Source organism: Leuciscus leuciscus (assembly GCF_965113295.1).
Source record: "Leuciscus leuciscus genome assembly, chromosome: 22".
NCBI lineage: Eukaryota > Metazoa > Chordata > Actinopteri > Cypriniformes > Leuciscidae > Leuciscus > Leuciscus leuciscus.
The window spans coordinates 19,291,282-19,314,564 of NC_138746.1; the positions used below are offsets into that span (position 1 = coordinate 19,291,282).

The 23,283-nt window shown below is 37.5% G+C and overlaps 1 protein-coding gene and 1 long non-coding RNA gene across 2 annotated transcripts in view; one reads left to right on the forward strand and one right to left on the reverse strand.

Annotated features, from left to right (window-relative positions):
- LOC309486843 overlaps window positions 1-23,283 on the reverse strand; it is a 45,517-nt gene that overhangs the window by 14,577 nt on the left and 7,657 nt on the right. The gene's annotated exons all lie outside the window — the stretch shown is intronic.
- On the forward strand, window positions 159-22,539 carry LOC309486814 (E3 ubiquitin/ISG15 ligase TRIM25-like). Its single transcript, XM_082154279.1, has 8 exons — window positions 159-245; window positions 1,980-2,577; window positions 3,865-3,966; window positions 20,551-20,784; window positions 20,877-21,033; window positions 21,252-21,290; window positions 21,376-21,417; window positions 21,511-22,539. The coding sequence occupies exons 1-8, from the start codon at window positions 211-213 to the stop codon at window positions 22,050-22,052; spliced, it is 1,749 nt and encodes a 582-aa protein (XP_082010405.1). The 5' UTR covers window positions 159-210; the 3' UTR covers window positions 22,053-22,539.

Consider the following 23,283-nt stretch of genomic DNA (forward strand, 5'->3'; position numbering starts at 1 on the left):
GAAACATAATCATAAGGATAACTATTAAATATAAAATGTATTTAATATACTCTTGGCCATTGACTCTCACTGACTTTTGCACGCAGTTGCAGAGAAAGATCAGTTTTACTTTTGTTTTCTGAAAAGAGGGAGGAGTTTAAAACAAAATAAATTCTCTTTTCAGAAAACAAAAGTAAACTGATCTTTCTCTGCAACTGCGTGCAAGAGACGATGAGTGCGTCAGTCGCCACGAGTGTATTTAAAAGGTCTGTATTCGCGGAAATATATCTGTTTATCTTTATTTATGTCAGTGACTTTATGGGTAGTGATGAGCACCCTGGATCGTTATGATCGAGCTGAATACGACGCTGCTAACTTTTATGACAACAAAATATAAATTATGAATAAGGGTATTCATTTGAAACAAATTATTTATGAATAACTCGTCCACGGTTGCCACGTCTAATAATTCATAACTTAAGCATATCAAACTATCTATTATGCCGTATTTTATCATAAAATATATCGGTATTACTCATTTAAAACGAATTTAAATTAAATTAACCTATGCATTTACCCCAACGCTTCCCAAATGATGTTCCGCTGCACGAGAGAGACCATTTTAATGGAACTTAACGACTGAAAGTTCAAGTGATTAGGTAAAGGGTTATGATCGGGCGTGGTAAACATGAGGTGTGGTCAGGAGCCCTCGCTGCATAGCTGCCAACTCTCCCGCATTCACCGTGAGACACGCTTTTATAATAAATTACGCGCAATAAATACCGTTTTGGCCCTTGTAAATGTGACGCGACAGATCCCTAGCGGCACGTGAACCAATCATCTCTGCTAATAGTAAATAAACACGAATGAACACTGTTGAAAGATACAGTACAACTTACCGAAATGTATATTCCTCATACTTAATATCGACCGACCAATCAATCAAAGAGGTCAATAAAACAGCTGGAGAAAATGAACATAATATAGGCTATAGCACGTTAGTTGGCTAGAAAAAAAGAGCTATAGAGAGTATTTTGCTAAATATGTGTACTATATTACATATTTATTATATATTTACTTATAGCCTATCATTAAATAAAGTTGTTATTATAATTTAAAAAAAAACGCATTATACTTGAAGGGTTAGTTCACCCAAAAATGAAAATTCTGTCAGTAATTACTCACCCTCATGTTGTTCCAACCGCGTAAGACCTTCGTTGATCTTCGGAACACAAATTAAGATATTTTTGATGAAATCTGAGAGCTGATCACTTCTCCGTAGGCTGCTAGGTGGCCCAAACTTGCTGGCCCAGAAAAGTTATTAAAGAGATCGTTAATATAGTCCAAGTGACTACAGTGGCTCAATCTTAAGTATATCAAGCGACGAGAATACTTTTTGTGCGCAAAAATAACGACTTTATTCCACTATTCATTTCCTTCTCTCTGGGCCTCGTAGTGTTTTTGCGCAGCGCGTCTGTGTTCACGTCACCACGTAGGCTCACTATTGGCCGACGCTGGTCATGTGTGTGACGCGCAGCGCAAAAACACTACGTGAACCAACTAGAGGCCCAGAGAGAAGGAAATGAATAGTGGAATAAAGTCGTTATTTTTGTTTGTTTTTGCGCACAAAAAGTATTCTCGTCGCTTGATAAAAAATGTTCTTTTCTTGAGAAAAATGAATGCCTATCTTGTGTAGCCTACCTAATATTTATTCAAATGAGTCAATATTAAATCAAATCACAATAATTGAATTGAACTGAAATAATAATAAAAGCGTAGCTTACCAGAAATTGTACCATGTAAACATTGTAACATGTTGTCACTAAACCTAATACAATTCAGTTTAGTTACTAAATTGTTTTGACAATCTTCAACAATATCTTTTTGAAATATTTTTGTTTATCTTTGTAAGCTGTTGAGTGACATTTGACTCAGTTTTAGGTTACATGAATTACTCTTTTCCAGTAACATCACTTACAGTTTTTCTACTGTTTTCATAGCAGCAAAATGGCTGAATCATCTGATGATCAAAATCCCTTTAACTGTCCGATCTGTCTTCATCTTCTGAACAACCCAGTAACTACATCTTGTGGGCACAGTTTCTGTATGAACTGTCTTAAAGAGTGCTGGGATCGAGACGATCAGAAGGGAGTTTACAGCTGTCCCCAGTGCAGGCAGACGTTCACCCCAAGACCAGCTCTCAGCAGAAGCACAGTGCTGGCTGAAGTTGTAGAGAGAATGAAGAGAGAAGCACCAGAAGCAGGAACAGCTTCTCCTGTTCTCAATTTTGCTGTGTCTGGGGATGTGGAGTGTGATATCTGCACAGAGACCAAACTAAAAGCCATCAAGTCTTGTCTGGTGTGTTTGGCTTCTTACTGTGAATCTCACATCCAAACTCATTATACATCTCCTGCATTAAAACGGCACAAACTGGTCAATGCCTCACCACATCTACTGGACCAAATCTGCTCTCAACATGATAAATTACTGGAGCTGTACTGTTGCAAAGATCAGCAGCTGATATGTATGCAGTGTGCTTTGATCGACCACCAGAGCCATAAGATGACTTCATCTTCAGCAGAAAGACAAAACATACAGGTAGGGTTATTGATTTGTCTGAATATCATTTTGTATCATTAAAATTTGACTATACCTTCCATCCAACTGAGGATCTGTCTGGTTTCACACGCCAATGTGTCACACAATTAGTTGTCATCCACCTCTCTAAGTGATGTGCTGGACAAAGCTGTCACAAATAACACTAATAGATATTATACTAGGTGAAAAACCACAATAAGAGTTGGTCAGAAACCCACCACGTGTGACATCACATGCTAATGAGTTTAAAACAGTTTAGTGCATTGAATAACCAAGAAGAGCAGCAATATAGGAACATAAGTAGACTGTAAGTACTTAAAGGAACACTCCACCGTTTTTTGAAATAGGGCTTATTCACTTTCTTTCCTACATTTAGATAGGTGGGCAAATGCATTTTTGTCTCAGTGCATGCATTGTTTTAGTTTGACAGGGTCGGCGCTAGCTTAGCTTAGCACAATGAATGGAATCCTTTGTTGCCAGCTAGCATGTCCTGAGTAAAAGTGATATAAAAAAAAAAAAAAAAACACCTAATTACTTCTTGTGGCCTGCGTATTCACAACAAGTACAAATAGCGATGCAGATTAACACTAGGCGATTTCCTATGCAGATATTGACTTGGGACTATATTAGGGGGAAGCACAGGTGAAGCACTGCTACTTGGGCGCAGAGATATCACGCCCAAGTAGCAGTGCTTCGCCTGTGCTTCCCCCTAATATAGTCCTTAATATATAAGTCAATATCTGCCTAGGAAATCGCCTAGTGTTAATCTGCATCACTATTTGTACTTGTTGTGAATACGCAGGCCACAAGAAGTAATTAGGTGGGTTTTTTTAATTTTTTATATCACTTTTACTCAGGACATGCTAGCTGGCAACAAAGGATTCCATTCATTGTGCTAAGCTAAGCTAGCGCTGACCCTGTCAAACTAAAACAATGCATGCACTGAGACAAAAATGCATTTGCCCACCTATCTAAATGTAGGAAAGAAAGTGAATAAGCCCTATTTCAAAAAACGGTGGAGTGTTCCTTTAAGTAATAAGCATTGAGATTATTAATGTTTATTTTATATAAATGTTTTAAATAGACACTTCATTCTGATGTGTATTTTTTGTTTTTTTCAAGTGGTTGAAAATATAAGATCAATGTAATGCCCAAAATGTTTTTGGAAGAATGCATATTTTGTGCACCATCAAGCAATATTTGCTGTACTTTTCACTGTTTGGGAACAAATTTAATAACAAACATAAAATTGTACAGAAGCTTAATACCTGACTATTATAAATTCAGTCACAGGGACGGTTTAAAAAAAATGTGGATACCCTACAAATGGCAATACAGCAGCGAGAAACAAAGGTACAGGAATTAAGACGAGCCGTGAACTCTCATAAGGTAAGATGTATAACATCATTAATTTGACCACAATGTACAACATTAGCATTTCAGATTTGTGCATTTGCTGCTTATTTGGAGGATTGACTGCTATATGATGATAATTATTATAATAATATTATAGTTATAGTATATTATTATGTACTATACTAAATTGTACTATTATAGTATGAGTAAATTTGAGAGTAAATTTGTGTCATTGGGGTAAATAATTATTTATCATATCTATTATTTTGTTTTGCTGTCAATTTTTATTTATTTATTTATGTTTTTTTTATTTACAGGGGCAATGCACATTAATAAACATAAATGTAAACGTGCCAGAATTAGCCCAAAAGGCTAGTTTTCATCTGTAGACCCTTGACAGAATGTTAAAAGGTCACCCTAAAAACAGAAACAGAGCATCACACATATACACATATGAAAAAAAAAAAAAAAAAAAAAAAAAAAAAATTATAGTAATTACAAAAAAACAACAAATTCACACACAACCAAATAAATCACTATTAAAATACAAAATAAACATGAATTATCTAAAACAAAGTAAACATGAGAGAAAGGAAAGAGAGAGAGAAAGAGAAAGATGGCAACAGAAGAGAGCAACATAGCCAAGAACAATTAGTACAAAGTAGTCTATTGTCAAGAATACATTACTAATGTTGACAGTGCTGAATTGTCAGTAACCATTTTTTAAGATGAGACTGAAAAGAGCCAAAAGCATGTAATCGTTTAATTGTTGATGGGACGGAGTTCCATTCCCTTGCAGCTTTGACCGAAAATACAGACTGGCTAAAGTTACTTCTTTTGAGAGGGATAATACAGTCCCCTCTTTCCCCACCCCTTGTAGATCGGTGAGCAGTTGTTCTAATATTCACAAACTGTTTTAGTGGTGAAGACAGGCTATGTATTCATGGGTTTCATCAGGTCCCTTTCCACAGGTGTATTAATCAAGCACAATGCAGTCTGCATTCATAATCTAGGTGCTTGATTTTATACACCTGTGGAAAAGGACCTGATGAAACCCATGAATAGTCTTAAACAGCAAACAAATATGTACATATTTGATCAAGTTATCCCAGCTTAGCAAGTTGTATTTTTTTAATATTGAGCAGTGATGAAACCGAACTGATTTCTTATCAAGAGTTTTTAGTGTTTATACAAAGACTCTAGTGGTTTCAGAGTAGTAATACTAGCTTGCGACCAAGTAGTTAAACAGTAGGTAATATGAGAAATAATCATGGAATGCATATACATCAAAGCGGCGTCAGACGACATATAATCACGAATAAATCTAAAATTTGATAAACTAAATCTGACCCAGTTACAGACCTTTTTAACCTGTGCCTTAAATGAAGTTTGGAATCAATCAGAATACCAAGGTACTTATATTCAGATACAACTTGTAATCTTTCCCCTGATACAAATACATCTGGCACTATACTTAAATTCTTAGTTTTGGTGATAAACATACACACTGTTTTAGAGATGTTTAACTGTAAGCAGTATTGTTCTAGCCAAGCCGCAACATGAACCAGGGATTCTGTAAGTTAATTTGCAACTTGTGACACACTACGTCCTTGTATATAAATAACAGTGTCATCTGCATACATTTGAATGTTAGTGTTAGGACAGACAGATGGAAGATCATTGATGTACAATGTAAAAAGTAAAGGACCCAGAATAGATCCTTGTGGAACACCAGTGGATATACTTAGAGGAGCTGACTTATAATTCTGTATACTAACATACTGTGTGCGACCTGACAAGTATGATTCGATCCATCTCAATGTATGTGGAGAGAAATTAAAACTTAATAATTTAGACAACAGAATTCTGTGGTTTACGGTGTCAAAGGCCTTCCTGAAATCAAGAAACGCAGCCACGACAACCCCTCCTTTATCTAATAGAGACTTAACTTTTTCAGTGAAACAGCAATTTGCCATCTCAGTTGAATAGTTTGCTCTGAAGCCAAATTGCATTGCAAGACAAAATAACTATTATTCAAATAATTAGTGATTTGTGCAGCCATCAATTTCTCTGCAACCTTTGAGACTATAGATAAAATACTAATAGGTCTGTAATTACTAGCAGAGTGAGGAACACCGCTTTTGAATATAGGCACAATAACAGATGACTTCCAAGCACATGGGAACATCCCCTGAGAAATTGAAAGATTGATCATTTTAGTGATAGGATTAACTAACGACTCACTAAGCTCTTTAAGCATTACCACATCCATACCAAATATATCCTTTGCTCTGGATGGTTAAAGAGATGTAATTGTTCTTATGACGTCTAATTCAGAGACTGCCCTTAGAGTAAGGGCTTGTTCACCTGTATTAACTGTATACATTTCTGTATACTTAGGGGAAAAACATTGTGTAATTTTGACTACCGAGTCAACAAAATAATAATTTAGTGCTTCGGCTACATCAGCTGGATTGTTAGTCAGCTTCCCGTTAACCATTCAAGTGATGACCTATCTTTTCTTTTGTCATCTTTTAAGTAGCTCAACTTATTCCAGATTGTTTTTGAATTACCTCTAGCCTCATTAATTATCCTCAGAAAAAAATCAGCCTTTGCTTTTCTCAACGACTTTACCACCTTATTCCGTAACATAGCGAAATGATGTCTATCATGACTAAACTTTGATCTGTTTGCTGTTTTTAAAGCAAGATCCCGTTTTTTTCATTAATTTTAAGATATCTGAATTGATCACGAGGCTGAATCCAGCTTCTTATTCGCAGCTTCTTATTGACGCTATCCGTTCCACCTTAAATGACGCGAACTTCCGCGTTTGCTGGCTTCTTATTGACGCTCAATTTAGGGACACTTTTTAGGGACCCTGTTTATATTGTAGGCCTATCTATTTTCAGAAAATAATTATACATTATTTTGAAAGGTAAATAACAAATAATAATAACATAAAATGACTGTAAAAAATATAATGAGGCCAATACATCAATCTTTAATTATTGCAAATAACATAATTTGAATGTATTTAAAAATAAATATATTGAATACTTTTTTATTTTTATTATTATTACAAATTAAAATTTCACAAGGTAACCAGAGATTATGCTCCAGCTTGTATCCAGCCCCTTAAGACTGATTATATGATAAATATATATAATTTATAATTTTATCATTGCTTTAAACTGCACATTAATTTAGCTTAAAATGCATGCGTTTGTAAATACTAATTTGTTCTATCTTATAACTGTACTTTCTGATATCTCATAAAATCCTACTGTGGTTTTGTAACAGAAATCTGCATTTTCTGTAAAGCTGCTTTGAAATATATATTGTGAAAAGTGTTATACAAATGAATGTATGTATGAATTAAATTGAATTGACTTGAAAGAGCCATTGCATTGTTACTGTACATTTTAAAGTTATGGACCCAATCTGACAATACAGAAGAGTTATCACATTGTTGGCCCATTTGGGGGTGTTTCGCTGATGCTTTATCCTGCATCTGTGCTTGAATATAATCATGCACAATTTCAGATATTTATACGGTAGAATTTAGAAATTATGGACCCATGAAATAGGCCAAAATTACCCATTACCCATTGGGGGGATCTATATCTCAGCTGCCTTTGAGGGTGCGTTAAAAGTTGCACTGGGGCCTTATACCCATTGTGCTTGACTGTCACCATAACCAAATTTAGAAATTTTTACTGTAGCATTGTGAAGTAGAGCTACTACTCTAACGAAATCCAAATTTTAAGCAGTTTTTACTGTAGAATTATTTTTGTATGAATTTTTAAACTTGGCACTTTACACAATGTACAATAATCCGCCTATTGCATTTTCTGCACAATTCGCGGCGCTGTTTCTCAGCAACCTTATAGGGTGCGTTAAATTGGACATTATCCCATTATAGTAGAGCTACTACTCTAACGAAATCCAAATTTTACGCAGTTTTTACTGTGGAATCATTTTTTTATGAAGCTTTAAACTTGGCACTTTACACAGTGCACAATGAGCCGCCTAATGTATTTTCTGCCCATTTCGCGGTGCTGGTTCTCAGCCGCCTCAGAGGGTGCGTTAAATTGGACATGATCCCATTATAGAAGAGCTACTACTCTAACGATATCCAAATTTTAAGCAGTTTTTACTGTGGAATATTTCTTTTATGAAGCTTTAAGCTTGGCACTTTACACAGTGCACAATGAGCCGCCTAATGTATTTTCTGCCCATTTCGCGGCGCTGTTTCTCAGCCGCCTCAGAGGGTGCGTTAAATTGGACACTGTCCCATTATAGTAGAGCTATTACTCTAACGAAATCCAAATTTTAAGCAGTTTTTACTGTGGAATTTTTTTTTTTATGAAGCTTTAAACTTGGCACTTTACACAGTGCACAATGAGCTTCCTAATGTATTTTCTCCCCATTTCGCGGCGCTGTTTCTCAGCCGCCTCAGAGTGTGCGTTCAATTGGACACTGTCCCATTATAGTAGAGCTACTACTCTAACGATATCCAAATTTTAAGCAGTTTTTACTGTGGAATTATTTTTGTATGAATTCTTGACCTTGATACAATACACAATGTACAATGAGCCGCCTAATGTATTTTCTGCCCATTTCGCGGCGCTGGTTCTCCGCCGCCTCAGAGGGTGCGTTAAATTGGACATGATCCCATTATAGAAGAGCTATTACTCTAACGAAATCCAAATTTTAAGCAGTTTTTACTGTGGAATTATTTTTTTATGAAGCTTTAAACTTGGCACTTTACACAGTGCACAATGAGCCGCCTAATGTATTTTCTCCCCATTTCGCGGCGCTGTTTCTCAGCCGCCTCAGAGTGTGCGTTCAATTGGACACTGTCCCATTATAGTAGAGCTACTACTCTAACGATATCCAAATTTTAAGCAGTTTTTACTGTGGAATTTTTTTTGTATGAATTCTTGACCTTGATACAATACACAATGTACAATGAGCCGCCTAATGTATTTTCTGCCCATTTCGCGGCGCTGGTTCTCCGCCGCCTCAGAGGGTGCGTTAAATTGGACATGATCCCATTATAGAAGAGCTATTACTCTAACGAAATCCAAATTTTAAGCAGTTTTTACTGTGGAATTATTTTTGTATGAATTCTTGACCTTGATACATTACACAATGTACAATGAGCCGCCTAATGTATTTTCTGCCCATTTCGCGGCGCTGGTTCTCGGCCGCCTCAGAGGGTGCGTTAAAGTGGACATTATCCTATTATAGGACAGCTTTTCCTCTAATGAAATCCACATTTTGAGCAATTTTTACTTTAGATTTTTTTTTTTTTTTTTTTTCTAACTTGGCATTACAGTGCACAATAAGCCGCCTAATACATTTTCTGCCCATTTCGCGGCGCCGTTTCTCGGCCGCCTTAGAGGGTGCGTTAAATTGGACATTATCCCATTATAATAGAGCTACTACTCTAACATAATCCAAATTTTAAGCAGTATTTACTGTAGAATTTTTTTTTTTTTTAATGAATTTATGAACTTTACACAATGCACAAAGAGCCGTATTGCGCCTTAGGCCCATTTGGCGGCGCTTTTTCTCGGCAACTTCAGAGGATGCGTTAAATTGGACATCATCCCGTTATAGGACAGCTGTTCCTCTAATGAAATCCAAATTTTGAGCAGTTTTTACTGTGGAATTATTGTTTTATGAAGCTTTGAACTTGACACATTACACAATGCACAAAGAGCCTGATTGCGCCTTAGGCCCATTTGGCGGCGCTGTTTCTCGGTTGCCTCAGAGGGTGCGTTAAAGTGGACATTATCCCGTTATAGGACAGCTGTTCCTCTAATGAAATACATATTTTGACCAGTTTTTACTGTGGAATTATTGTTTTGTTAAGCTTTGAATTTGACACATTAAACAATGCACAATAATCCGCCTATTGCATTTTCCGCCCAATTCGCGGCGCTGTTTCTCGCCTGCCTCAGAGGGTGCGTTAAATTGGACATTATCCCATTATAGTAGAGCTACTACTCTAACGAAAACCAAATTTTAAGCAGTTTTTACTGTAGAATTATTTTTGTATACATTTTTGAACTTGACATGTTAAACAGAGCTAAAGACAGAATAAACATGCTTTAAACAGGTTGCAGTGAGAACACACAATCAATCATTTATTGGTACAGGTGCAGCTTAAATAGAACATCATATGGCATGGACACATTACAAACAAACCTGAGAGGAATCCACAATAATTGGGAGCATACTCATTAACCAATCAATCAATTAACATTACACATTACACAATGCACACATACGCCTCTTTGTGCATTGTTATGTCAAGTTCAAAGCTTCATAAAACATTAATTCTACTGTAAAAACTGGTCAAGATTTGGATTTCATTAGAGGAACAGCAGTCCTATAACAGGATAATGTCCACTTTTACACACCCTCTGAGGTGGCCGAGAAACAGCGTCGCCAAATGGGCCTAAGGCGCAATACGGCTCTTTGTGCATTGTGAAATGTGTCAGGTTCAAAGCTTCATAAAACAATAATTCCACAGTAAAAACTGCTCAAAATTTGAATTTCATTAGAGGAACAGCTGTCCTATAACGGGATAATGTCCAATTTAGCGCACCCTCTGAAGTTGCCGAGAAACAGCGCCGCGAATTGTGCAGAAAATGCAATAGGCGGCTTTTTTTTTTTTTGCATTGTGTAATGTCAAGTTCATAAATTCATAAAAAAATTATTCTACAGTAAAAACTGCTTAAAATTTGGATTTCGTTAGAGTAGTAGCTCTACTATAATGGGATAATGTCCAATTGAACGCACACTCTGAGGCAGGCGAGAAACAGCGCCGCGAATTGGGCGGAAAATGCAATAGGCGGATTATTGTGCATTGTTTAATGTGTCAAATTCAAAGCTTCATAAAACAATAATTCCACAGTAAAAACTGCTCAAAATGTGGATTTCATTAGAGGAATAGCACTTCTATAATGGGATAATGTCCAATTTAACGCACCCTCTGAGGCGGACGTGAAACAGCGCCGCGAAATGGGCAGAAAATGCATTAGGCGGCTTATTGTGCACTGTGTAAAATGCAAAATTCAAAAATTCATTCAAAAAAAGTTCTACAGTAAAAACTGCTCAAAATCGGGATTTCATTAGAGGAACAGCTGTCATATAAGATGATAATATCCAATTTAACGCACCCTCTGAGGCGGCCGAGAAACAGCGCCGCGAAATGGGCAGACAATGTATTAGGTGGCTTATTGTGCACTGTGTAAAATGCAAAATTCAAAAATGTATTAAAAAATTATTCTACAGTAAAAACTGCTCAAAATTTGGATTTCATTAGAGGAACAGCTGTCCTATAAGAGAATAATGTCCAATTTAACGCACCCTCTGAGGCGGCCGAGAAACAGCGCCGCGAAATGGGCAGAAAATACATTAGGCGGCTCTTTGTGCACTGTGTAAAATGCAAAATTCAAATATTAATTAAAAAATAATTCTACAGTAAAAACTGCTCAACATTTGGATTTCATTAGAGGAACAGCTGTTCTATAATGGGACAGTGTCCAATTTAACGCATCCTCTGAGGCGGCTGAGAAACAGCGCCGCGAAATGGGCAGAAAATACATTAGGCGGCTCATTGTGCACTGTGTAAAGTGGGAAGTTTAAAGCTTCATAAAAAAATAATTCTACAGTAAAAACTGCTTAAAATTTGGATTTCGTTAGAGTAATAGCTCCACACTAATGGGACAATGTCCAATTTAACGCACCCTCTGAGGCGGCCGAGAAACAGCGCCGCGAAATGGGCAGAAAATACATTAGGCGGCTCTTTGTGCACTGTGTAAAATGCAAAATTCAAATATTAATTAAAAAATAATTATAAAGTAAAAACTGCTCAAAATTTGGATTTCTTTAAAGGAACAGTTGTACTATAATGGGATCATGTCCAATTTGACGCACCCTCTGAGGCGGGTGAGAAACAGCGCCGCGAAATGGGCAGAAAATGCATTAGGTGGCTTATTGTGCACTGTGTAAAATGCAAAATTCAAAAACGAATTAAAAAAATATTTCTACAGTGAAAACTGCTCAAAATTTGGATTTCATTAGAGGAACAGCTGTCCTATAAGAGAATAATGTCCAATTTAACGCATCCTCTGAGTTGGCCGAGAAACAGCGCCGCGAAATGGGCAGAAAATGTTTTAGGTGGCTTATTGTGCACTGTGTAAAATGCAAAATTCATACAGTAAAAATTGCTTAAAATTTGGATTTCGTTAGAGGAGTAGCTCTAATCTTATGGGACAATGTCCAATATAACGCACCCTCTGAGGCGGCCGAGAAACAGCGCCGCGAAATGGGCAGAAAATGCAATAGGCAGATTATTGTACATTGTGTAATGTGTCAAGTTAAAAAAATCATAAAAAAATAATTATACAGTAAAAACTGCTGAAAATTTGTATTTCGTTAGAGTCGTAGCTCTTCTATAATGGGATCATGTCCAATTTAACGCACACTCTGAGGCGGCTGAGAAACAGCACCGCGAAATGGGCAGAAAATACATTAGGCGGCTCATTGTGCACTGTGTAAAGTGCCAAGTTCAAAAATTCATTAAAAAAAAAGTCTACAGTTAAAACTGCTGAAAATTTGTATTTCGTTACAGTAGTAGCTCTACTATAATGGGACAGTGTCCAATTTAACGCAGCCTCTGAGGTTACCGATAAACAGCGCCACGAATTGTGCAGAAAATGCAATAGGCGGCTCTTTGTGCATTGTGTAAAATGCAAAATTACTGTGATAACTCTTCTGTATTGTCAGATTGGTTCCATAACTTTAAATTGTACAGTAACCATGCCCATTGCTTTCAAGTCAATTCAATTTAATTCATACATTCATTTGTATGATGCATCACATCATTAATGCACAATACATAATTTAAAAGGAGCTTTACAGAAAATGCAGGTTTCTGTGTTACAAAATCACAATAGGATTTGATGAGATATCAGAAAGTACAGTTATATAAGTTAGTAAAAATTTGTGTTTACAAATATAAAACATGCATTTTACCAAGATTAGTGTGCAGTTAAAAGTAGGCCTAATGATAAAATTATAATTTTTGTACAATCATCCATGTTTGATTCTGGAGATGCTGGGTCATATGAAATCTTCATAAGAGGCTGGATCCATATTTAAATACCTTCAAATTATGTTATTATATTATTTTCTGAAAATATAAACAATACAAACAGGGTCCCTAAAAAGTGTGAATAAGTGAAAACCCACATGGTCCTTAAATTGAGCTGATGACATGTACAATAATTAAAGAATACCGTATCCTTGTGTGCCTTTATATTTTAACAGTCCATTTTCGCTGATATATCAGTGTTATTTGCATTTAAATATTTTTTATTATTCTTTTATTCTGAAAATAGACACAAAAGTAACACAATTCCGTTAAAAAAACGCGAAAAAGAGAAAAACCGCACGGTCCCTAAGTTGAGCGTCAATAAGAAGCCAGCAAACGCGGAAGTTCGCGTCATTTAAGGTGGAACGGATAGCGTCAATAAGAAGCTGCGAATAAGAAGCTGGATTCAGCCTCGTGAATTGATCCAAGGCAAGGGACAGTATATTTTTTTATTTTTAGGATTAAGTTTACAACTGAAATCATTAATAGTGCTCTCTAATTTTTGGGAAAATATTTGACTGTCTTCGTCCTGATCTTTTCCGATTAATAAATCCTCCGATTCAATCTGATGAACTGCCTTTCTGAAATCATCTAGTTTACGTTTTGGAATGCCATTAGAGTCATATTTCCTTCTGAATGAATTGAATCTCTTGCTAGATAATTTTCTGGCCACTAGAATCAAATTGTGATCAGAAAGGCCTGTTAACATATTAAAAGTTTTTAAAATTCTCTCTGCTCGGTTACTAAAAATTAAATCAATTTGAGAACTTGTTGAATTAGTTATTCTTGTAGGCCCATTAATCATTTGCTTCAGATCAAAGTGATCAGTTATCTTTTTGAGATTCTTTCTGACGGTTTTATCTTCCCAATTGATATTAAAGTCTCCCATTATAATAACTTCTTTGTTGAAATCACACTGCTTTAGTAATTGTTTCAAATTTTTATAAAAACTAATATTAGAAGATGGTGGGCGATAAATTACAATTAATACAAAAGACATTTGTGATGATAATAGGTCCAGACCAATACATTCCAAGTCCATACAATTTGCCCAGGCAATTGAATTACACTGGATGGTAGTTTTCACATAAATCATAACACCACCTCTATCTCTCCTATAGCCTACAATTTAAAACCAGGTACTTCTAATGCTGCAGACGGAGAATTTTCATGAAGCCATGTCTCAGATAAACAAAGAAAATCTAAGCTAGAGTCTAGTAAAAGATGATGAATTTGATAACTTTTTGATAATACTTAGTATATTAAAATGCCCACCTAAGAGACACTTTGGCTTGACTTAAGGAACCCAAATTGTTCTTGATTGATTTACTGTCTGAAAGAATCCCCATTTCTTATTTTTTAAAATACCTTGATTTACAACTTTACTTTTTACATTTTGCACAGTTTGCAGACACTTGTGAAGTAGGCAGGCTACCTAAACCAGAGTTAACAGAAATGGAATTGTTCGGTGACTCCAATGGAGCAGAATTCCCTTCATTCCCTACACGATCTCGTCTGAAAGTCCGTGTCACTCCCGCTTGCCGCACGGGAACCCAGGCCTGCCTCAGAAGCCAACAATCCCACATGGACACGCCGCGGAACGCCAACTGCGGCCGTTGTAACACCCGGCAACTCGGCCTCCTCTGCCGCGAAGCTCCCCGCACCAACACCGCCACCTATGAGGCGCCGGACTGGACAAAAGAGAAGCGAACTGCGCGAGCGAGCGACAATGCTCGAGAGAGCCCGAAAGTGCGCGAGAGAGACCGAGTGTGTCTGCGCGCGCGAGCGAAAGTGCGCGAGAGAGACCGAGTGTGTCTGCGCGCGCGAGCGAAAGTGCGCGAGAGAGACCGAGTGTGTCTGCGCGCGCGAGCGAAAGTGCGCGAGAGAGACCGAGTGTGTCTGCGCGCGCGAGCGAAAGTGCGCGAGAGAGACCGAGTAGTGTCTGCGCGCGAGAGAGACCGAGTGTGTCTGCGCGCGCGAGCGAAAGTGCGCGAGAGAGACCGAGTGTGTCTGCGCGCGCGAGCGAAAGTGCGCGAGAGAGACCGAGTAGTGTCTGCGCGCGAGAGAGACCGAGTGTGTCTGCGCGCGAGAGAGACCGAGTGTAATATAATATAAAATAAAAACAAGAATTAAATTATTACCACTGAATTAGCAGGATGTAGCTTATACTTTCTTTCTCTCTTAACAGACTGTTGTCTTCAATTCATATTATTATTCAATAAACCAAACCCCAGTGTAACCCGTCCCTAAATAGAACCACAAAACTGGCAAATTACTGATAAATTACACAATTAAAAGAGACAACTTCTTTCAAAATATCGATTCAGTGACCATGACTTGGATAAAGACTTGGAAATGGAGAACGGACGACATAAACTCATGGATACCAAGAAAGAGAACAGAGACTATGCAGACTGTGATTTGAATCAGATAGAAGATGGAAAAACTTTTTTGTCTGTCCCAAGTAGCCTACTACAAGGGAATATTTTTTCTACAATTTGCAGCACTGAATTTGTCATTCTTTAGCCTACTCTAAGTGACTCAGAGAAACATTACTATTTTGCTCGAAAAAAAAATATTATTTTATATTGTAATTATTTTTTATATGCATTGTATTTATAATTAATATTAGGAAAGACTAGAGATAGTATCTTCTGTTATAATTATTATTATTGCAATTAATATGACCTATTATTATTTAAATAATATCAAATAAGCCCTGCATGACATAATGATATTATTATAAATTAGCATTGGTCTCTTAAACATATGTATTTAAGCACGAAAAAGTAAATTATGAGTTAGAATATCAACAGGTGATACAGTACGTGAGCAAAGGCACTAAGTTTCAGGTAAAATGGGCCAATATAAAAAAATAGAACAACACAGGTAATTTCGGCTGAAATCATTTTATTTTTAACAGTAAATTGACACTGCTATCTTAAGTCTGATAAAGCAAATGTATTTCATTACGCTAAATAGAAAGTTTAACGAATATTTTATTAAAAAATACAATTCAAACTTAACTGATCATAATCATAGTGTTTATGTACACTGGTGTATTTTGTGTGCATGTGTGTATGCTTGTCAAATAATGTCAAACATTTTGTTAAAGATGATAACATCTCAGAAAAAGAAAGAAAAAAACACTTTATTTCCTGTAGCTACATATCAGACCAATTAGATGTTTTGCTGCATTCTTATCAAAGGGAGTCTTTGCAGATATACCATCTAGATGCCATTATCCTCTCCACAGCTCTCGTGGTACTGATCTCGATCTCGGTGAATAACATCCAGTCATTGTTATTTGACGCTTAAGAAACGTAAAACCTGGTTGTGGTACAGTGTTCATTAACTATATAGGTTATGAAATCTTACTATTACTGCCTGAATTCAATCGTATATGAAAGTTTTTGCTCGAATAATTTATATTTATTAAATAGTTCAAAGCAAGACGTGTGTAGTAGGCAGCCTACTGATTATTGCTGTCCATTAATCTAACGTCCATGCATCTTATATAATAATTATATATTACTTTGTACCAATTAGCCTACTAAACTAATGCTCGGACACACTCGGTCTCTCTCGCGCGCAGACACTACTCGGTCTCTCTCGCGCACTTTCGCTCGCGCGCGCAGACACACTCGGTCTCTCTCGCGCACTTTCGCTCGCGCGCGCAGACACACTCGGTCTCTCTCGCGCACTTTCGGTCTCTATTATGGGAAGCCAAACAAACCAAAAGTGGGACGAGACAGCGGGGGTTTACAGAGCTCGCGCCGCACTGACATGTCATCTGCGCGGTTCAATGGTCCGAGCCGCGCGGCCGATTCGTCAGCGCAGCGCGGACGTGTTTCCTAACGACACCCAATGGGCAGCGCGGCGCGAACAATCCTCACCAGCGCTGCGCTGACCAATTTAAACAGCGCAGCGCAGCGCAAACCATACATGCAAATAAATGTACAATAAAGAAACCCCTCCTTCCTTACAAAAAATTGGTTCTCTGCTGAAATTTTGGAGTTTTTCCCTACAGAAGACAAAGAAGAAGAATGACAAGATGAAATGCATACATTTCTTATGTTTATTATCTTTAATAGTGTTAGTAAAGAGTAGTGTTGTGTGTCGATACTTTGAAGAACTGCACATATGTATAGAGGCTACGGAAAGAGCTGTATAAAGCAGAAACTTCAATGACTTTCAATATCGTAGTCGTCTTGAGGAGCACGCCAACCTTCTGGTAATTATATATCGGACAGTTTACATGTTCAGGTAATGTATTTTATTACTGTAGTAAGTTTTGCATTCAGCCATCATTATTTTGTAGACTTTAAGCTTTTATGTCTGAATTCCATAATTAAAACGATCATTTGTTAATTTTGAATAAAATGTTAAAACTAAAGATCGATTTTATGTTATTGATATTTTGTGATATTGATTTATAGGGTGAATTCAGTGTGATTTGGACACTTTTTGCCATTGAGAATAATTGTAAAAAGTGTCCCTCCCAATCAACCTGAATACACACACACACACACACACACACACACACACACACACACACACACACACACACACACACACACACACACACACACACACACACACACACACACACACACACACACACACAAAATATATATAGTGTGTGTGTGTGTGTGTGTGTGTGTGTGTGTGTGTGTGTGTGTGTGTGTGTGTGTGTGTGTATTCAGGTTGATTGGGAGGGACACTTTTTCCAATTAATCTAAATAAAAAGCTTAAAGTCTACAAATGATGGCTGAATGCAAAACTAAATATAATACATAAAATATATAATAAAATACATTACCTGAACATGTAAACTGTCCGATATAATTACCAGAAGGTTGGCGTGCTCCTAAAGATGACTACGATATTGAAAGTCATTGAAGTTACCAATTATAGGTTTGTAAACATCTGGGATGCGTGCGCATCGTGGTTGCAGAAAGACCCGTTTAACAGCTGATCATTACACGGATACGGTTAAGAATAATACTAATAGCTCGATTTAAAACATTTTATATATATATTTGAGTTTATATTTAATTTTCGGAATGTTCTCCGCGTATTTTTTTGACCACTTTTGGTCCCGACATGCGCAGTAGAACCTGCGTGACCCGTGTGACGTAGGGTGATAATTCCCCTATACATATGTGCAGTTCTTCAAAGTATCAACGCACAACACTACTCTTTACTAACACTATTAAAGATAATAAACATAAGAAATGTATGCATTTCATCTTGTCATTCTTCTTCTTTGTCTTCTGTAGGGAAAAACTCATAAACTTCAGCAGAGAACCAATTTTTTGTAAGGAAGGAGGGGTTTCTTTATTGTACATTTATTTGCACGTATGGTTTGCGCTGCGCTGTTTAAATTGGTCAGCGCAGCGCTGGTGAGGATTGTTCGCGCCGCGCTGCCCATTGGGTGTCGCTAGGAAACACGTCCGCGCTGCGCTGACGAATCGGCCGCGCGGCTCGGACCATTGAACCGCGCAGATGACATGTCAGCGCGGCGCGAGCTCTGTAAACCCCCGCTGTCTCGTCCCACTTTTGGTTTGTTTGGCTTCCCATACTCTATGGGAAGCCAAACAAACCAAAAGTGGGACGAGACAGCGGGGGTTTACAGAGCTCGCGCCGCGCTGACATGTCATCTGCGCGGTTCAATGGTCCGAGCCGCGCGGCCGATTCGTCAGCGCAGCGCGGACGTGTTTCCCAGCGACACCCAATGGGCAGCGCGGCGCGAACGATCCTCACCAGCGCTGCGCTGACCAATTTAAACAGCGCAGCGCAAACCATACATGCAAATAAATGTACAATAAAGAAACCCCTCCTTCCTTACAAAAAATCGGTTCTCTGCTGAAATTTTGGAGTTTTTCCCTACAGAAGACAAAGAAGAATGACAAGATGAAATGCATACATTTCTTATGTTTATTATCTTTAATAGTGTTAATAAAGAGTAGGCTAGTGTTGTGTGTCAATACTTTGAAGAACTGCACATATGTATAGAGGCTACGGAAAGAGCTGTATAAAGCAGAAACTTCAATGACTTTCAATATCGTAGTCGTCTTGAGGAGCACGCCAACCTTCTGGTAATTATATATCGGACAGTTTACATGTTCAGGTAATGTATTTTATTATTGTAGTAAGTTTTGCATTCAGCCATCATTATTTTGTAGACTTTAAGCTTTTTATGTCTGAATTCCATAATTAAAACGATCATTTGTTAATTTTGAATACAATGTTAAAACTAAAGATCGATTTTATATATATATATTGTGTGTGTGTGTGTGTGTATTCAGGTTGATTGGGAGGGACACTTTTTCCAATTAATCTAAATAAAAAGCTTAAAGTCTACAAATGATGGCTGAATGCAAAACTTACTACAATAATAAAATACATTACCTGAACATGTAAACTGTCCGATATAATTACCAGAAGGTTTGCGTGCTCCTCAATAGGACTACGATATTGAAAGTCATTGAAGTTACCAAACATCTGGGATGCGTGCGCATCGTGGTTGCAGAAAGACCCGTTTAACAGCTGATCATTACACGGATACGGTTAAGAATAATACTAATAGCTCGATTTAAAATTTTTTTATATATATTTGAGTTTATATTTAATTTTCGGAATGTTCTCCGCGTATTTTTTGACCACTTTTGGTCCCGACATGCGCAGTAGAACCTGTGACGCCGTGTGACGTAGGGTGATAATTCCTCTATACATATGTGCAGTTCTTCAAAGTATCGACGCACAACATTACTCTTTACTAACACTATTAAAGATAATAAACATAAGAAATGTATGCATTTCATCTTGTCCTTCTTCTTTGTCTTCTGTAGGGAAAAACTCCTAAATTTAAGCAGAGAACCAATTTTTTTGTATGGAAGGAGAGGTTTCTTTATTGTACATTTATTTGCATGTATGGTTTGCGCTGCGCTGTTTAAATTGGTCAGCGCAGCGCTGGTGAGGATTGTTCGCGCCGCGCTGCCCATTGGGTGTCGCTAGGAAACACGTCCGCGCTGCGCTGACGAATCGGCCGCGCGGCTCGGACCATTGAACCGCGCAGATGACATGTCAGCGCGGCGCGAGCTCTGTAAACCCCCGCTGTCTCGTCCCACTTTTGGTTTGTTTGGCTTCCCATACTCTCTCGAGCATTGTCGCTCGCTCGCGCAGTTCGCTTCTCTTTTGTCCAGTCCGGCGCCTCATACTATGATCAACGAAAAAACTAGAATTAATTTAAAAAGCAAGTTGTTAACTAAAGAGAGCTGTGACAACGCCTACTGCTCCTGCCGCCATCTTGAAAAAGATTTTACCGCCTCATATCACGGGAAATTAGGTGTAATTTCAAAGCCAACATTGCCTAGGGGTTACAGAGCTGAATCAGTGGGGTGTTTCTTACAGCCTAAAGTTTTTCCTCTGTCATCTAACAGCTCTCTGCACAGGCAGCAGTGGAGCACAGTGAGAAGGTATTTACTGAGCAGATCAGCTCCATGGAGAAAAGACGAGCTAAGATAACTGAGATGATCAGAGCTCAGGAGAAAGCAGAAGTAAGCAGTGTTGAGGAACTCATACTAACACTGGAGCAGGAGATCAGTAATCTGAGGAGGAGACACGATGAACTGGGGCAGCTTTCACAGGTGGAGGATGACATCTATTTCATTCAGGTAATATCTTTGACATTAAACAGATTCGGGTCTGCATCAAAAGTCATTGCTTGAAATGTTTTATTATTTATTGCTACTTTTCCCGTCTGCAGAATTTTTCCTCTCTTTCCCACTACAAATGTTCGAATTTGTGCAACATCTCCGTCAGACAACATTTGACATTCGAAGAGATAGAAACAGTCATCTGTCAGCTGAAAAGTCAACTGGATGATCTCTGTGAACAAGATATTGTTTGGATATCAGAGAAAGGTGAGATAGTTTTTAAAGATGTTTAAATAAAATCTGTTATCTTTAACTGGAATTTAATTCCAAAGGAATTTTTTGTATTTTTTTTCTGTTTTTGAAATTAGGCAGATTTGAAGTATTGGTTATAATGTCTACCAAAACAAATTTCAGAGAATATGCTGGCAGATTGTCATAATCATGGAGTGTTTTTTTTTTTTCGTGTTTTTTCCGTATCTTAATAGTTCCCACTGTCTATATAATGGCGAATAAGATCACCAAGTGTAAGTCAACATTTTTTTCCACAATTTAAAAAAAATAAAAACACTCGATACAACTCATTATTCTTAATTTTTTGTATTTGTTTAGATTTGCCATCTCAACCCAAGACCAGAGAAGAGTTCCTTATATGTGAGTTGCTCTGTAGCTTTGTTTAAATGTCAGACATGAGGAAAAAATCTTGCTGAAGTACATGTTTAATTTTTATTTTATTTTAATCAATAGATTCCACAGAACTGTTTCTGAATCGCTCATCAGCCTGTAAGCAGCTCTCTGTACAGAACAAGTCTGTGTCAAGGCTTGATCAACCGAAATACGCTGACCCATACAATAGACATCCATACAATCAACCTACACCTACATACCAGGTGTTGTGTAATGAGATTCTATCTGGGCGTTGTTATTTTGAAGTTCAGTTTGGAGGAACAGGTGGTTCTATTGTGTTTTCATATGACCAGATTAGTCAAGGTGGAGGAACTGTTATATTTGGCTGCAACAACAGATCCTGGAAATGCAACTTTCCAGCAGCTAATGTTTGTGAAAAGCACAATAGCCAACAAACTAACGTGAGCTTGGTCTCTAAAATTGGAGTGTTTCTCGATCAAGTTGCAGGAACCGTGTCCTTTTACAATGTCTCTGATAAAATGACCCTCCTACACAGAATCCAGACCACATTTTCTCATCCACTCTACACTGGGTTTTCATTTCAGGATTGGGAAAATAAGTCATCAGTGACTATTTGTGATCTTCCAAAACAAAATAAGTAAATATAATCTGTACTAACAGTGATAGATTTGTGAATGGATGTTTAATTTGAGGCAAGGCAAGAGAAATCACTGTGTTCTCATTCATCATTGTTAAAGCATATTTTTGAATGCATTAATTTGTTGTTGTTGTTGTTGTTGTTGTTGCTGCTATGGTATGCTATCAAATTGCTATGGAACTTGTTTAAAAACGGTCATACTATGGGATTTCTGTTTCTGTCATACTACTGTTTCTGTTCTTCCTGCTTCCATGAGATCCAGTAAGTTGAAAAAAGATTTAAAAAAACAAATCACTCACTATCTCTGCTGCTATAGGTTTCACAGTTTAACATTTGTTTGACCAATTCACTTTAAAATAGTAGATTCATGTTGAACTTCCAATGTGCATTGAATGTATTCTGAACAATAAATTACTTTTTTGTACAAACTGAGAAATTGTTTGTAAATCTATCACAAAAGAACCATGAAATAAATGTAACCATTCTCAGAACTGTCTGCCTTTGATTTTGCAGAATACTTTTGGATGTGTTATTTTTCCAGATACTTTTATCTGAAGGGGTGTACAGGTCAGGAATACTAACAAGCAATTATTCATAAGGAAATAGTAACATTTGAAGCTTTAAGTTGCTTATAAAGTAAAGGGTATAAGATAGCTCTCTGCTTCCTGTGGCAGGTGCCACCTGACCTTTGACCCCTTCTTACATCATATTTGTATTGTTTTCTATCTGAAAAGACAGGTGTGTGTGTGAGTGTGCAAGAGGTCAGAGATTAAGAATGCCTGCGCTATACTGAGGTGTCCTGCAGTGGTATTGCAATAGGAATAGCTTAATAGAGACATTTAAACCTTCTTTCTTCTAAACAGCACATCCACCCGCACACACTGGCTGTGGTCTGCTTTAGTCTGGGTGTGTAATAAGTGTGGAGGACCAGGGGTCGAACCAAACCTCTTTGTGCAGTCAGCATTCTTAGATTCCAGCAAAACATATAGCAGCACTCACACAATGTGGAGTATAAGGCATTAAGGTATTACAAACATTAACATTATGAATTTGAAGCTGTTCTTTATGCGTATTAAAAGCTCAATGCATTAAAATTAGACACTCTGAAACACTCCGATGGTAACACTCATTCTGTCTCTCTCACGCACATACACGAAACACAGTGACATAAAGGGAATAGGAGAGGCATTAAAAACGTCTTTGCTGTTTATATTGGTGCATGATAGCCCATAAAT

Coding starts and splice junctions, on each gene's coding strand:
- LOC309486814 (XM_082154279.1), top strand. CDS start 211: ATGAGTGCGTCAGTCGCCACGAGTGTATTTAAAAG. Junction 2,578..3,864: donor CAGAAAGACAAAACATACAG/GTAGGGTTATTG, acceptor TTATAAATTCAG/TCACAGGGACGGTTTAAAAA. Junction 20,785..20,876: donor ATGACATCTATTTCATTCAG/GTAATATCTTTG, acceptor TCCCGTCTGCAG/AATTTTTCCTCTCTTTCCCA.